The 13,572-nt window shown below is 34.2% G+C and overlaps 3 protein-coding genes across 3 annotated transcripts; 1 reads left to right on the plus strand and 2 right to left on the minus strand.

Moving 5' to 3' along the window:
- Positions 1-91: 91 nt before the first annotated feature.
- Positions 92-4,166, minus strand: LOC103835160 (nucleolin 2-like). The gene is made up of 17 exons (XM_009111274.3): positions 4,137-4,166; positions 3,984-4,052; positions 3,762-3,857; positions 3,489-3,644; positions 3,274-3,369; positions 3,052-3,165; positions 2,751-2,804; positions 2,537-2,649; positions 2,370-2,475; positions 2,229-2,293; positions 2,005-2,148; positions 1,778-1,919; positions 1,650-1,685; positions 1,251-1,362; positions 746-1,071; positions 446-652; positions 92-361 (listed from the first exon to the last, which is right to left on the minus strand). The coding sequence occupies exons 1-17, from the start codon at positions 4,164-4,166 to the stop codon at positions 356-358; spliced, it is 1,872 nt and encodes a 623-aa protein (XP_009109522.2). The 3' UTR covers positions 92-355.
- A 4,333-nt stretch (positions 4,167-8,499) lies between these two features.
- Positions 8,500-10,378, plus strand: LOC103835162 (5'-methylthioadenosine/S-adenosylhomocysteine nucleosidase 1). Its single transcript, XM_009111279.2, has 8 exons — positions 8,500-8,738; positions 8,807-8,870; positions 8,958-9,049; positions 9,223-9,329; positions 9,553-9,627; positions 9,723-9,797; positions 9,872-9,964; positions 10,055-10,378. Exons 1-8 carry the CDS (start codon positions 8,654-8,656, stop codon positions 10,250-10,252), a joined length of 789 nt encoding a protein of 262 aa, XP_009109527.1. The 5' UTR covers positions 8,500-8,653; the 3' UTR covers positions 10,253-10,378.
- Positions 10,379-10,420: 42 nt separating this feature from the next.
- Positions 10,421-12,062, minus strand: LOC103835163 (ER lumen protein-retaining receptor erd-2.2). Its single transcript, XM_009111281.3, has 6 exons — positions 11,794-12,062; positions 11,394-11,593; positions 11,156-11,296; positions 10,975-11,055; positions 10,753-10,877; positions 10,421-10,668 (listed from the first exon to the last, which is right to left on the minus strand). The coding sequence occupies exons 1-6, from the start codon at positions 12,005-12,007 to the stop codon at positions 10,620-10,622; spliced, it is 810 nt and encodes a 269-aa protein (XP_009109529.1). The 5' UTR covers positions 12,008-12,062; the 3' UTR covers positions 10,421-10,619.
- Between the last annotated feature and the right edge of the window lie 1,510 nt (positions 12,063-13,572).

Consider the following 13,572-nt stretch of genomic DNA (forward strand, 5'->3'; position numbering starts at 1 on the left):
TTTTTTATATGATTGATTGGAATTTGGAAGTATGAACGGTTCAGTGGTGAATTCTATAAATTTGGATGATTTTGTGATAAAGCTAAATATCGAGAGGAATTACAAAAGAACGTTCAGTAGAAGCAATTAAACCCAAAGTTGATGATTTTAAAATTTTGCAAACAAAAAGTTGGATTACTTTGCAAAAGCATAAAAGGAAAAGTCAACAACTACGGTGGTTTCACATTAAATCTCTTCAACGATCAGAGCTGAAACTAGGAATAGCAAAAGTCAACAACGACGGTGGTCTTCACATTAGATCTCCTCTAGAGCAAAAGTCAACTACGGTGGTCTTCGCATTAGCTTTCTTCTACGATCAGAGCTGAGACAAGAGAAGAATACTTGTACAGATCAATAAGACTGAAAATTTTCAGTTTACCCAAACTCAGTATATATCAAACTTTACCTTGAGTTCAACCACAGATTTGAGTAGACACTTATGTCTTTCCATCATGATAAAACCTTCAACTCCCCAATCTTTTCCCTTAGTCTCATGGAGTTTCCAATACTCGATTCCATCCTTCACATCATTCCCCGTCAAAAGAAGACAATGAATAGGGAACTTTTCAAAGGTTCTCATACGACAGTCCATGTCGGATGGACTGAAAATTCCCTACAAAATTAAATGTTTTCATACTTAATATTAATAAAAGCAAATAATAAATCAAACAGAAAAAAAAAAAAAAAAAATGTAAACAGGACTTACTTGTCCATCGAAAGATAGGAAACCTGGAAGACATTCAACAGTCACCATGACAGGTGTTGTTGCTAGAAGTTGTAGAGTAAAACTCTCAAAATCTTCATAAGAAGACGCATCATTACCCCTAGGACGTCGGTAAATGTTCATTTCTTTGACATACTTCTCCATAAACGAAATTGCATACTTAAGCCTCTCGATGCCATCTCCAGATGCCTGATAAGCCTCATCAAGCCCATCAATAATATCTTGACGTGTTAAAACTGGTCCCGGTGAGCCTGATAGTGTCAGCAGTGCTGAATACGCCCTATGAAGAGCAGCAGCCCAGCAATCATCTATAATAAAAACATAAAGGCTAATAAGATCGAGTAGTTCAACTGAAAAACTTAACTATTGTCGTATACAAAGCGCATGTAACTTACTTGTCATCTATAATAAAAACATAAATGCTAATAAGATCGAGTAGTTCAACTGAAAAACCTAACTATTGTCGTATACAAAGCGTGTAACTTACTTGTCTCTTGTTTATAAGACTCAGCAGTAATGTCCGGTCTTTTATCTGTCCAAGAGTATCTTCTTTGGGTATACATCAAGGTCGGTAGACTAGTATTTAATGGTAATAGCATCTGTTCATGAAAAAGTGGAAAATTGAGTACAAAGAAGTGTTAATTTTTTATACTAAAATTTTAAAATCTTTATTGCCAATGCCTTTCTGTTCATGAGAGAGCTGAACAAAAAAAATATGAAAGTCAAATAAATCTGAACTACTTTCATCCATCTTCCATCATCGTAAGCAAGTGTTCTTTCCACAAACAAGTAATAAGCGTAACTAAAGAGAAGAGGCTTTTTAAAAGATTTAAGACACTACCTATCCATCTTAATTTCCTTTACGTAAAGAGTGAAAGAGATTTACCTTTTTCAAAGCAGTCTTTTCGTCTTCATCATTCGCCTGCAACAAACAGAAATGTCGACAGTTAAGGGACATGATTATATTTTAAAAAGCACAAGAATAACATTAAGTTAAAAGGTTATTGATTCTACCTTTTTCTTGCCCACTATTTCAGCTTCGAAGCATAATTTCGGTGAAGCCGTAGTAAGCGTAATTGGAAGACCATCAATTTCAAATGATTTCCACAAATCTCCTCCATCCACGCCTTGAGGGTCAATGTATATATATCCAAAGCTGTTGGAAAAGAACAAAAAAAAGAGGTAATCAATGAGATAAATTCATAATTTTCACAAACTACAAATTTGAGAAAGAGCCATACCCTAGACAACCACCAGTTTCATTATCTTCTGGAACAAAAATGTTAAGGACATCGCCTCTTGACTTGAATTCACTACGAAGTTGTTTCATGATCTCTTTTACTGTCGATTGGTTGTTGAACCCACTTGCAAGCACTATTTCTCGACTGTCACCAGAAATGAAAGTTAAAACAATTAGTCGTTGAAGTTAATAACAAATCTTTCTCCAAAAGATGGAAATAGTTACCTGTTCCCATTCGGCTTAATATAAATTGGAATTCCGCGCATTTTTTTCCCACACAATTTCAGTGCCTGGAAATAAATAACAGAAGCAATTTGTGAGATAGAGTACAAAGAAGTGTTTAATTTTAAAATATTCAAAAGGTACCTCTTTTGTGTCTGCAACAGAACCAAAAACGATCACGCTCCTAGAGTATTCGTTTTCGAAGCGACGAATAACAACGTGAACAGGTTTGCCGTTAAAAAAAGCCATCCTGAAAAATAAGAAATGTTAAACAGAATAAAAAATAAATGGAAATTAAATGTGACACTTACAGCTCAGGCTCGGTAACATCTTCGGGAAGATTTACAGCACCAACTTGCATGGGCTCACAGATACCTTCATATTCCGATTCCGAGCTACTGGATTTAGGAGGTGAATAGTCTACCTGTTTCAATAAACGTTCAAAAGTAGATGAGAAACTTATGAAACATAGATATACAACTATAACAGCTAAGCACCAAGTTTAGATCAAATTTTAAACATCACCTTCAGCTTCTTGACATCACACTCTATCTCCGAAGGATCAGAGGTAGTTTCAATCTAAAAATTAAAGAACGGAAAAGAACAGTCAAATATTTTAAATATAAATCAGTCAAAGCTGTGAATCAAAATTGAAAGCTAGAGGATTATGATGTTCAAGAACACAAGTTAAAGCTCGATAATGCCAAAGAACTCATACATTCACAGCGGGATGGCTTCCATTTTCGTAATAGTTACTAGGGAACATTATGAAACATTGATTGACAAATAAGCAAACTACAAGAACAAAGTTCTAGATAAAAGATACCTCCTTCCGCTTCTTTTGCCTCTTTCCCTTGTGATGCTCAGGATCATCAGCACCTGTCTTGGGAGGCTCAGGATCATCAGGATCTGTCTTGGAAGGCTCAGCTGCTGTTTTACTCTGATTACATAACAACAAAAAAAAAACAACGAGTGAATAAAACTTTGGCTCGTGACGCATCATCTCAAAAGTATTATGAGAAATTCTTGGAAAGAGTTTAGATCCGACCTTTTTCTTCTTGGGACTCTTTCCCTTGTCATGCTTCTTGGGTTTGTCCTCTGGATCATCAGGATGTGTCTTGGAAGGCTCAACTGCTGTTTTACTCTGATTACATAACAGCAAAAAAAAAAACAACGAGTGAATAAAACTTAACCATTTCGGCTCGTGACGCATCTCATCTCAAAAGTATTATGAGAGATTCTTGGAAAGAGTTTAGATCCGACCTTTTTCTTCTTGGGACTCTTGCCCTTGTCATGCTTCTTGGGTTTGTCCTCAGGATCATCAGGATCTGTGGGTTTGTCCTCTGGATCATCAGGATCTGTGGGTTTGTCCTCTGGATCATCAGGATCTGTCTTGGAAGGCTCAGCTGCTGTTTTACTCTGATTACATAACAGCAAAAAAAAACAACGAGTGAATAAAACTTAACCATTTCGGCTCGTGACTCATCTCATCTCAAAAGTATTATGAAAAATTCTTGGAAAGAGTTGAGATCCGACCTTTTTCTTCTTGGGACTCTTGCCCTTGTCACGCTTCTTGGGTTTGTCCTCTGGATCATCAGGATCCGCCTTGGAAGGCTCAGCTGCTGTTTTATTCTGATTACATAACAGCAAAAAAAGAAACAACGAGTGAAAACTGTGAATAAACTTCTAGACCCATCTCGGCTCATGACTCATCTCAGAAGTATTATGAGAGATTCTTGGAAAGAGTTTAGATTCGACCTTTTTCTTCTTGGGCTTTACGTCTGGATCATCAGATCCCACTCGCTCGGGGTCTGGGGTTGTTCCACCCTAAAAATCACCAAAAAATAAAAAGAAAAGTTATCATAATTTGCAAGAAAATAAATACATTGAGTAGAGGAAGAAGAAACTTACCTCACGACTCTTCCTCTTGCTTTCTTCCATGGGGGAGAAGAGCAGTTAGCGGCAAAAACCCTAAACCTTTCTCTCGGAGGAGCAGTTAGAGACGGAACGAGCGACCCCTACCTGTGGCGTTGCATGAAGTGCTTTCGGGCTTCTAAGTTTAATAGATTTTTGGGCTTCTCATCTTTTGGGCTTCTCATCTTTTGGGGTTTAACGGTTCATATCCGGTTGCTTTAATTCTTTTCTTCAAATTATTCTGGTTTCAACGACATTTGATTACAATGTGATTAGGAAAGCGGTTTGTAAAGCTGAATAAAGGCCGGTTGCGGGAGTTTGTGGATGCGGGCAGTTGCGGTTACTAACAGTTTTAAGAAATTTGTACGATTGGTATAGCAGTTAAAAATTGGTGCGTTTGCGGGTGACTTATGACTGGTTAACTACCAAATGCGGTAACAGTCAAATAATAAATTAACAATATTTACATTTAATATAGTTATAAAAATATCAAAAATCATAAAACTATAATAAATATAAAATTTATATTTAGAAAGTTATAATTTTAATTTTTTGAATTTATTGAAATTGTTTTTATTATACATTTTTATAATATTAATTAAAATATAATAGATATATTTAATATTTTCATAATTTCAATTTTGAAATTTTTATTAAATATTTTTACTTCTGTATATATATTGTTTTAAAAAAAAGACAAAAATTTTACCCTCCTGCAACTGCCCGGAACCGCAAACGCTAGCTAAAGCCAGTTTTTGATTTTATGAGATTCAGAGCGGTTTGAAGTGGTTTAAATCCATTTGAGTGATTGTTTCAACTCGCCGACAACCGCTACCAACCGCAAAAGCTGCGTTTGCGGATGGTAGCGGGAAAACCAGTCGCCCCCTAAATCCCCCTTTATATTAAAAGAGAAGTCACTTTACTGAGGTCTCGTGACGTGTCTCTCATAGGTGAAGTTTAATAAAAATTGTTATAATTTGATTGGTTGATTGTTTTTAGTTTTTATTTATTTAAATTAGATCTAAAAATTTAAGATAAGTCTAAAAGCATTTAACATCACTTGTCATATAATCTAAAAAATATTACAAATAACAATTTAATGCAACTAAATCTCGAAATTATAGGAAGATTAATAATGTTATATTTATAAACTATAAAATATAATGAACGAAATTTTTATATAAGATAATTATAATAGTTTTATACTCTACTTGATGAATTGTATTCGAATATAATTATATAATAACTATTTTAAATATTACAAAATGCAAACATATTTATTAATATGATTTTTAAATTATTTATCGTTGTTTACAGAATAAATTTATCAGAATTTTAAAATTATTTATATAATGTTATAAATTATTTATAAAAATATAAACCCTACTATATATTGATTGAGAAGTCACATAAGTGATTTTTTTATTACATGTTGATCATAAATGAACTCTTCAAATTATTATAATTTGATTGACCGATGATTTTTAATTTTATTTATTATAATTATATCTAAAAAGAAAGGATAATTCAATTACCACTTTCTAAATAATTTACATAAGATTAGAAATAATTATTATGGTAACTAATTATTGAAACTATGAAAGAGTAATAATGCGATTAATTTTTTTATATATTTATAAATTACATAAAATAATAAACAAAAGTGTTTATTTGAATTGATATAATGATTTTATATTCGTATAGAAAGAATTATATTTGTATATAAAGTATCATAATAACTACTAATGTCTAATAATTCAATGCATGCTTTATAAATTATTTATAACATTATGCTTTATAAATTATTTATAAAATTATAAATACATTTATAAAATTATAAATACATTTATAAAAATCAGACGTTTTAAATTATTATAAGAGGTTCTAAATCATTTATAGAAGCTTATACTTTAATTTATAAAATGTATTTTGAAAATTTATCCTCCTATTACAATATTTTGAATTTTTTTAATTTTAATGATAAAATTCCTCAACTATGTTTACTTAGTATAAAAACCCCTAAACTAAAGATTTACTGGTAGCAATAGTAATTATGACATATCAGAGTTTAATTCATTAAATAAAGTTAGTTTATGGGGTTTTTCGTTGTGACAAAAAAGGGGATTTTTCGTTAAATACTTAGTTTGAGGGTTTTTACCCAAAACAAACTTAGTCGGAGGTTTTAACGTTAAAATTCATTATTCTTTCCTTATTATCTATTATTTAAATCCTTATAGTAGGATTTGTTTTATGAAAAACCAGTTGCAATCAACAGACGAGATATCTTCTTTCCTAATATCATGCATTTAATATTTAAATATATATATGGCAAGATTTGAGTTACCAAAATTATGTATATATTATATCTTTAAAATTTTATTAGAAGATATTCTATCTCATAGCTGAATTAAAATTTATTAGAGGATATTTTATCTCATAGATTCTCTTAAAAACTAGGTCATTTAGAAACTTAAACTAATTTTTTATATAAATATCACGCCAACCATATTAGTTTCACGCATATATCTTTTAAGTTTTCATATGTTTTTGATCGTTATAATTTAAATTCTACTTTTTGATCTTGTGTAGGTGTATGATAATCAATAAGTAATTCATAGACGGAAACACCATTACTGGTAATTTTATGGGGGATTCTTCTTCTCCGTTTATTCTTGTTCTCTTCCTCTCCATGTTGTATCTCTTTCTATATTTTTGCATCAGTAGTGATTCAACTAACAAAAAGAGACGACTCTGTTTATCCAGGAACTGATCATCCCTTTCGAAAAATGTAATTCTTTTTTTTATAAAATTAAATCACTTATCAAGAATCTTTATATGTAAAAGAGAGTTTGCTCTCTCCTGGTGAAGCCACTTAGGATCCACATAGGAAAGTCGAGTACTGATGTTTTGACACGTCCTTCTAAGTCGCACGCTGCATTTCATTATTAAATCATGTGTGCAATTTGTTTGGACTATGGACTTTACCGGTTTCAATTGTTGGGCTTCAAAGTATGTTATTTTGGGCTGTTGTAAACAAAAGCGTTACATTAACGTCTTCATCAATGGCGACCATCGACATCTAGGGTTCATGCCTTCTTCTAGCTCTGATCAGTTCAGCCAACAATGGAGATAGGGAGGGTTAAGTGAGACAAATCTTCACGATGAATCTCTGGATCTAGATACCTTCGTGTCCTTTCGCTTGAGTTGTCCCAGAACCGTTACGAAGTGCATTGATTCATTCCCACCGTCTTAACTTCTTTGACCCAATCCAAGCACGACTCCTCATTCAATACATATTTCCTTTCTTCTAAGGTGGTTCTTCAACTATAAATAGGTGAGGCTTCATCCCATGAATATCATCTCTACTAATCCTAATCAGACTTTTTTACAGTGGAATGATTTTGGTTACGTTTATTGATTTGGTTTTTATTTGTTGAGGTAAGACTGGGTATCTTATTTTAATTTAGAAAGCATTAGTTAGGATTTAGTTTTTTTTTATTTGTTGATGTAAGATGATTTTGATTCTGTATACTGATTTAAAAAATTTATATGATTTTGGTTTTGTGTATTGATTTTGTTTTTGTTTGTTAATGTAAGATTATTTTGGTTCTATTTATTGATTAAAAAAGCTTGAATCTTGACACCGTGTGGAATTAAGAGTTGCTGATGAGGCTGGCGATGCTGTTTTGATACTCTGTATTTTATAGGCTGGAGTTGTTGAGAACACAGAAGATAATCATCCTCTGTTTACACTGCAAAGCATCAGACCTTCACAGCCTCAAGCATCTGTTGAAACTGTTCACTGAATGATAAAGGTTCAAGCAATTAAATGCTATTCAGAGAAATACATGTTTCATTTCCCACGAGTCATTTTGAAGCTTCATTGAGAACATATTTCAGGTTGTCCCTATTGTCAAGTGATTTTATACTAATGTGTTACGTACTGCATATAACTGATCGTATGGAGTGTTAGAAAATAATTATGAAAGTGGTCTTTAAATTCCCATAGTAGCTAGAGCTGTACCTAAGTGAGAAAACCATTGTTCCTTAGATTTCTTATACTAACTTTTTGTTTCTCAAATGAAAGAAAGCTGAGATCTCGCATTTTGTGAATTTGAAAGAACTCAAAATGCCTTGACTCTCAATCAGAAACGGAAAAGGAACAAAGAACAACTCAAGAGTGTGATTACAACAGCAAATTGTGCAAATCTATAAAAAAGGATTGAGCTAGGAAAATAAAATTCTAGTTGTTTGCTTAACTTTACAAGCTGTTAATTAATTAAAATGTAAATTATTTTGAATATTAATTAGCACACAGTAATTAATTAATTAATTAACAGTGTAGGGAGAGATGTTTCGACCATGAGATTCTTTTCTCTTTCGTGGTAAAACGCAAAAGAGGTCCTTCCTTATTCGCTTGTGCCGTTTCTTCATTGCTCAATTGATTTTTGTGTGTTGTCTTCTGCAAATCGAACGAGTGAAGAGCGAAAGAGAATCGAGAGAGAGAGAGAAGTATGGGTCCTCATGGAGATGGTGACATCGAGAATGTTGAATCGGAGAGTCGTCGTCGACCCATCTCCACAGTCGTCTTCGTCATCGGTACTTTGCTCCTCTTTCAACAGAACCGATCAATCGATTCTTACTTCTGTGTTTAATTCTGATTGCAGCGATGCAAGCGGAGGCTCAACCTTTGGTCAACAAGTTCGGACTCTCCGAAACTTCTGATTCTCCGTTAAGACCCCACTCCTCTTGATTCTCCACTAATCTGTTGATTAAACCAAAGTCCTTATCTTTTTGAGCTTCATGCTTCATGTGCAGGCTTGGTAAAGGATTGCCCTGGGTTCTCTACCACGGGCTGCACAAAGATCTTCGAATCTATGTAGTCTGCCCTGGAAAAGATGCTGCTTCAGGCATGTTTTTGCTATTTGCCTCTTTTCATTACTCTCATAGAGATCTATAATAATAGCGCTAGTGAGTAGTTGTTGTTGGTGTTTGATCTAATGAGCTCTTGAAGCCAAAAGGAACGCACTTTTTTTTTCTGTTACAAGTATGTTTATATTCACTGAAGGTGTTAATGGTGCAGGGATAGATAGTGTTGGAACTGTTCCAGCTTCTCTCATTACCTTTGCTTCTATCCAAGCTTTACAGCCTGACATTCTCATCAATGCTGGAACCTGTGGTGCCTTTAAGGTTCTTCCCTTCTTTACTTTCTCTTTCCAAAGAATCAATTCTTCTCTTTATCTCTGTGTGTGTGTGCTTGTTAAGCTTGTCAAAATGCCATGCTTGCTCATATTCCAATTTGCTTCTCTTACTCATCGACTGAATTCGCATTCAATCATATCTCTGTTGGCATGTTGTGGAAGTTGGTTTATTATAATGTAACTGAAGTGCTGATTGACTGAACAATATTCAGGTTAAAGGAGCCAACATAGGAGATGTATTCCTTGTATCTGATGTTGTCTTCCATGATAGGAGAATACCTATTCCGGTACCTTCTTCTTCTTTTCTCCACTTCTTGTTCTGGTCTTTTGCCCCATTTCATTTCGCAAGTTCCTGAGTGACTGTTTTGTGTCTCGCTTGTAGATGTTTGATCTGTATGGAGTTGGTCTTCGACAGGCATTCTCAACCCCCAATCTCCTCAAGGAACTAAATTTGAAGGTTGCTTAGTCAAAAACTGTTTCTCAAGTTTCACGATATCAAAAGCATTGTTAAATAAGATTGGTTGTTATCAGATTGGCAGGTTATCTACTGGTGATTCCTTGGATATGTCCACGCAAGATGAATCATTGATCATTGCCAATGATGCTACACTAAAGGACATGGAGGTAATGTCATGTTAACACCTCTCTGATTTCTGGAATCTAGCAAGAGTATAAAAATAAGTTGAAACTCTTGTGTGGCTCTGGATTGTTCAGGGTGCTGCGGTGGCCTATGTTGCTGAACTTCTGAAAGTACCAGTGATATTCTTAAAAGCCGTGACCGATCTGATCGACGGAGACAAACCGACGGCAGAAGAATTCTTACAGAACTTGGCTGTTGTGACCTCTGCGCTAGAGGAAACTGCCACTAAAGTGATCAACTTCATCCATGGGAAAACCCTTTCAGACCTCTAACTCTCTACTTGTGCTATTTTTATGTAACAACCGTGGTTCTTTAAAAATGCGTTTCAACATCATTCGCAGTGTCACTCACTTCCAGTGATCTATAATAATAAAAAACTTCAAAACTTTCAGACGTTTCTTCTTCCCAGTGTAATCAAAATAGCTTGTTAAGGTTCGTTATTTGCTTTTTACCAATCACTATTATAGTATGAAAGGGAGTAAAGTAACCGGAAAGACATGTAAACACCCGTCAATGGTAACTAAACATACAACACGGTGAAATTAATTCGTTACCAAGTCACCTCAGACACAAACGTCAAGATCAAATGTAAAGGAAAAATAGAGCCGTCTCTTTCCGTATTACATCACTGAGAGTAACTTATACTACTCCAGACGGAAGCCTGAGAACTAGCTGCCCTCCGAAAACGCTGCACAAGATGACATGTTTAAGTCTTTTGAGCTAAGTGAAGAGGTAAGATAACTTATAGAGAAAGTGAATGGCTAAACGGTACCTTTTGACGTAGTAGTAACAGAAATCAGCAAGGATGAAAGTTTGAACAATTTCTGAGATGAGAACCATCGATGGCCACAGTCCATAACCTAATGCTACCAGCAATCTCCCCCTCGTGTCGACAACCTGTTTTTAAACACATACAACATTGTGTATAAGGCCCTACTTTTCATCATCCAAAATCGACTTTCAATGTAACCATAGCAGAAACTAGAAAGCTAACCTGTAAAACCCAGTGAGCACAGCTTAAGAACCTTGCTACTCCAAGTGCAAATACATAATGCGCCGTGAACGGTTCAACAATCTGAAACAACAACAAAAAAAATAGATTCAGAGATTAGAAAGTAAAACAAATAAGTCCAGCTCAAGTTCTCAATCTTCCATTATAAAACAAAGTTTGCGACCTTTGTGTTCTGCATCACTCGCAGCTGCGGTAGCACTGAAACAGCTTCAAGGTAAACACATAACGCCCACGAAATCCTGTTCAATATGTTGTGAGAGGTCGATGGATGGATCAACACAGCCAACACAACACACGGCACAAGCTGCAACAAATAAAAAATCAAAACCAGATAATCGTTACTTTGCCTCCCCGTTTCCTCTAATCCAACAATGTAATCTTTCGGTTTCTTACTGACATACCACATAATAGAGAGCAAAGTTGTCCTTGTCCTCCATGTAACTAGCCCTCAACTTAAACCGGATCATAAAAATAACCCAGAGAGTCGTCCCCAAAGTAGCCAGATCCAGAACGGTGTGTATATCATATTCCATCACAAAGCTGCAATACAGCCTCACAGCTAGAAATATCGCCGTCAGCTCCTGAGACTTCAGCGACAATCCTGCAAAGAATCAATACACACAAAAGTCAAAGCAAAAAAGGTTTAAACTTTCGGATGTGGGTTTGCCTAAACCTTCGAATTATAATTGTAATCCTAAAACCCTAAATCGCTTGATTCCACAAAAGCTAATTAAAAAAAAAACCCTAAAATTGGATGTTCGAAAACACACAATTAAACAAGAAAGATTGAATTTTTATTACCAGCACAGGTCTTTTCTTTCATGAGCTTGTAGATGAGCACGCAGATCCCGATGGAATGAACAGCTTCAGCGGCGACGAAGAGATTGTCGTGATCGTGGACAATGAATCTGAGCAGAACCAGAGCCGCCATGCCGGTGATCACCGCGAGAAAGGCCTTCACCTTCGGTGGCTGCCTCCTCACCCATGACCACACCGTGTGAATCGGACTTTTCATTCTCAACTTTTCGCTTTTTTTCTCAGATTTTCTCGGCAAAGTGAGAAGAAAAAAAAAGGTAAACTATTTATGAGAAGCTGAAGGAGATAAAAGAGTCTGGTTCTGGTTGACTTGTGCTTTAATGGGCCGTGGTTGAGTCCATATCTTTAGGCCCATAATGGTATGAGTTCAAATCTTATTATTAGCTTCGATTTGGGTATGAATTAGTTGCGGGCATGGTGACATATCATTCAGAAGCGCTATCTATCGAATAAGATTTTGTCTCAGCATTGTTTCACTTTTGTTCAAACCATCCGTGCAATTACTTTGGACATCAACCTTTGTGTTTACTTCCACTAGTACATTCAACACGTATCTAACATATGTGTGACAGTGTGAGTTTATGTAAACGATAAAGCTGTTTGCTCAGAGAATATGTCACTATCCAGATCTCTGGATATTTTCTTAAAACATTTCGTTTTTTTTTTAATATACACGAAACCAGTTCCAATTGCTCAATTAATGTGGAACCATATACAGTTCATATATTTATCGCGTTTCACCTACTAAAAATAATATCACAAAACTCACACCATGTGGGACTATATCCTTGGTTGCCACTACTTTTTTAGTGTCAACCCACATTTATTGCGCTGCTGCTTAAGTTAGGGTTTATCTTCCTTGTATATAATACTATTGTTTTTAGTAGTGATCAATCTTTTCACCGTCGCTTAATTTGTTTACTTACCATAAGAAGTGTTTTTAAAAAAACACTACTATGTATAGTATATATGCACTACATACAATAAAGGGGTTATTTGTGAAATAACCAAGAAAATAAACAAAATTTGTTTTCTGTAAAAAGAGTAGAGAGAGATAGGAAGATAAAAGGGGAGAGAGAGTGTGTTTTTGGTTGTTTAGTTAATTTTGTTTTTTTTCTTAGTCACTGGGTGCAATTTCCCTACAATAAAATATATCCGCTTATATTTTTTATCTCCTACATTTTTGTATAAAATTTGATTGCTTAATTTTGGTTACGATCTCTGAAGTATGCCCTGATTTTTCTCGTATGTATATTGTATGATTTTCTCGTCTCTTAATTTTGGTGGGCAAAAAAAGCGAACCGTTTTCAACTCGAATCATTCGGTTCGGTTTAAAACCGATGTATTTTTTAATTATTTAAATTAAAAATATTAATAATACCAATATACTAAAATTTTAATACCAAACCGCATATTTTCCATTTTTTATTCATTAATATATATTCTTCTAATTTAATAGGTAATTATCAAAATATTTAATTTTACAAAAAAAATAAAAAATTATATTTTTATATTCTTATATATGTAACGTAGATGTTAAATCTTAACGTAAAACTTAAAACCTAAAGTAAATCTTATTAAAACCAAAATTTATTTTCTCCAACGTCTCATAGAAAATGATTCATTGCGGACTTTTTAATAATGATGATATAAGAGATTACTAATGATGTTCGTTTTTTTTAAATTAACTTTCATTAGTTTTAATTTTTATATACTTTGTAACTTTTTTAAAGGTTTCTATTTTAGTTTTATATTGAATTTAGT

This window comes from Brassica rapa, chromosome A08 (assembly GCF_000309985.2).
Source record: "Brassica rapa cultivar Chiifu-401-42 chromosome A08, CAAS_Brap_v3.01, whole genome shotgun sequence".
NCBI lineage: Eukaryota > Viridiplantae > Streptophyta > Magnoliopsida > Brassicales > Brassicaceae > Brassica > Brassica rapa.

Bases quoted from the DNA above. Each gene is read 5' to 3' on its own strand.
- LOC103835163 (XM_009111281.3), bottom strand. From the start codon at position 12,007: ATGAAAAGTCCGATTCACACGGTGTGGTCATGGGTGAGGAGGCAGCCA. The intron at 11,594-11,793 runs GTAATAAAAATT...GATTCTTTGCAG, and splicing joins GAAAGAAAAGACCTGTGCTG to GATTGTCGCTGAAGTCTCAG. The intron at 11,297-11,393 runs GTATGTCAGTAA...TATTTGTTGCAG, and splicing joins ACTTTGCTCTCTATTATGTG to CTTGTGCCGTGTGTTGTGTT.
- LOC103835162 (XM_009111279.2), top strand. From the start codon at position 8,654: ATGGGTCCTCATGGAGATGGTGACATCGAGAATGTTGAATCGGAGAGT. The intron at 8,871-8,957 runs GTTAAGACCCCA...CTTCATGTGCAG, and splicing joins TCCGAAACTTCTGATTCTCC to GCTTGGTAAAGGATTGCCCT. The intron at 9,628-9,722 runs GTACCTTCTTCT...TCTCGCTTGTAG, and splicing joins ATAGGAGAATACCTATTCCG to ATGTTTGATCTGTATGGAGT.
- LOC103835160 (XM_009111274.3), bottom strand. From the start codon at position 4,166: ATGGAAGAAAGCAAGAGGAAGAGTCGTGAG. The intron at 3,858-3,983 runs GTCGAATCTAAA...TTATGTAATCAG, and splicing joins TAAAGCCCAAGAAGAAAAAG to AATAAAACAGCAGCTGAGCC. The intron at 2,149-2,228 runs GTAACTATTTCC...TTCTGGTGACAG, and splicing joins ATTAAGCCGAATGGGAACAG to TCGAGAAATAGTGCTTGCAA.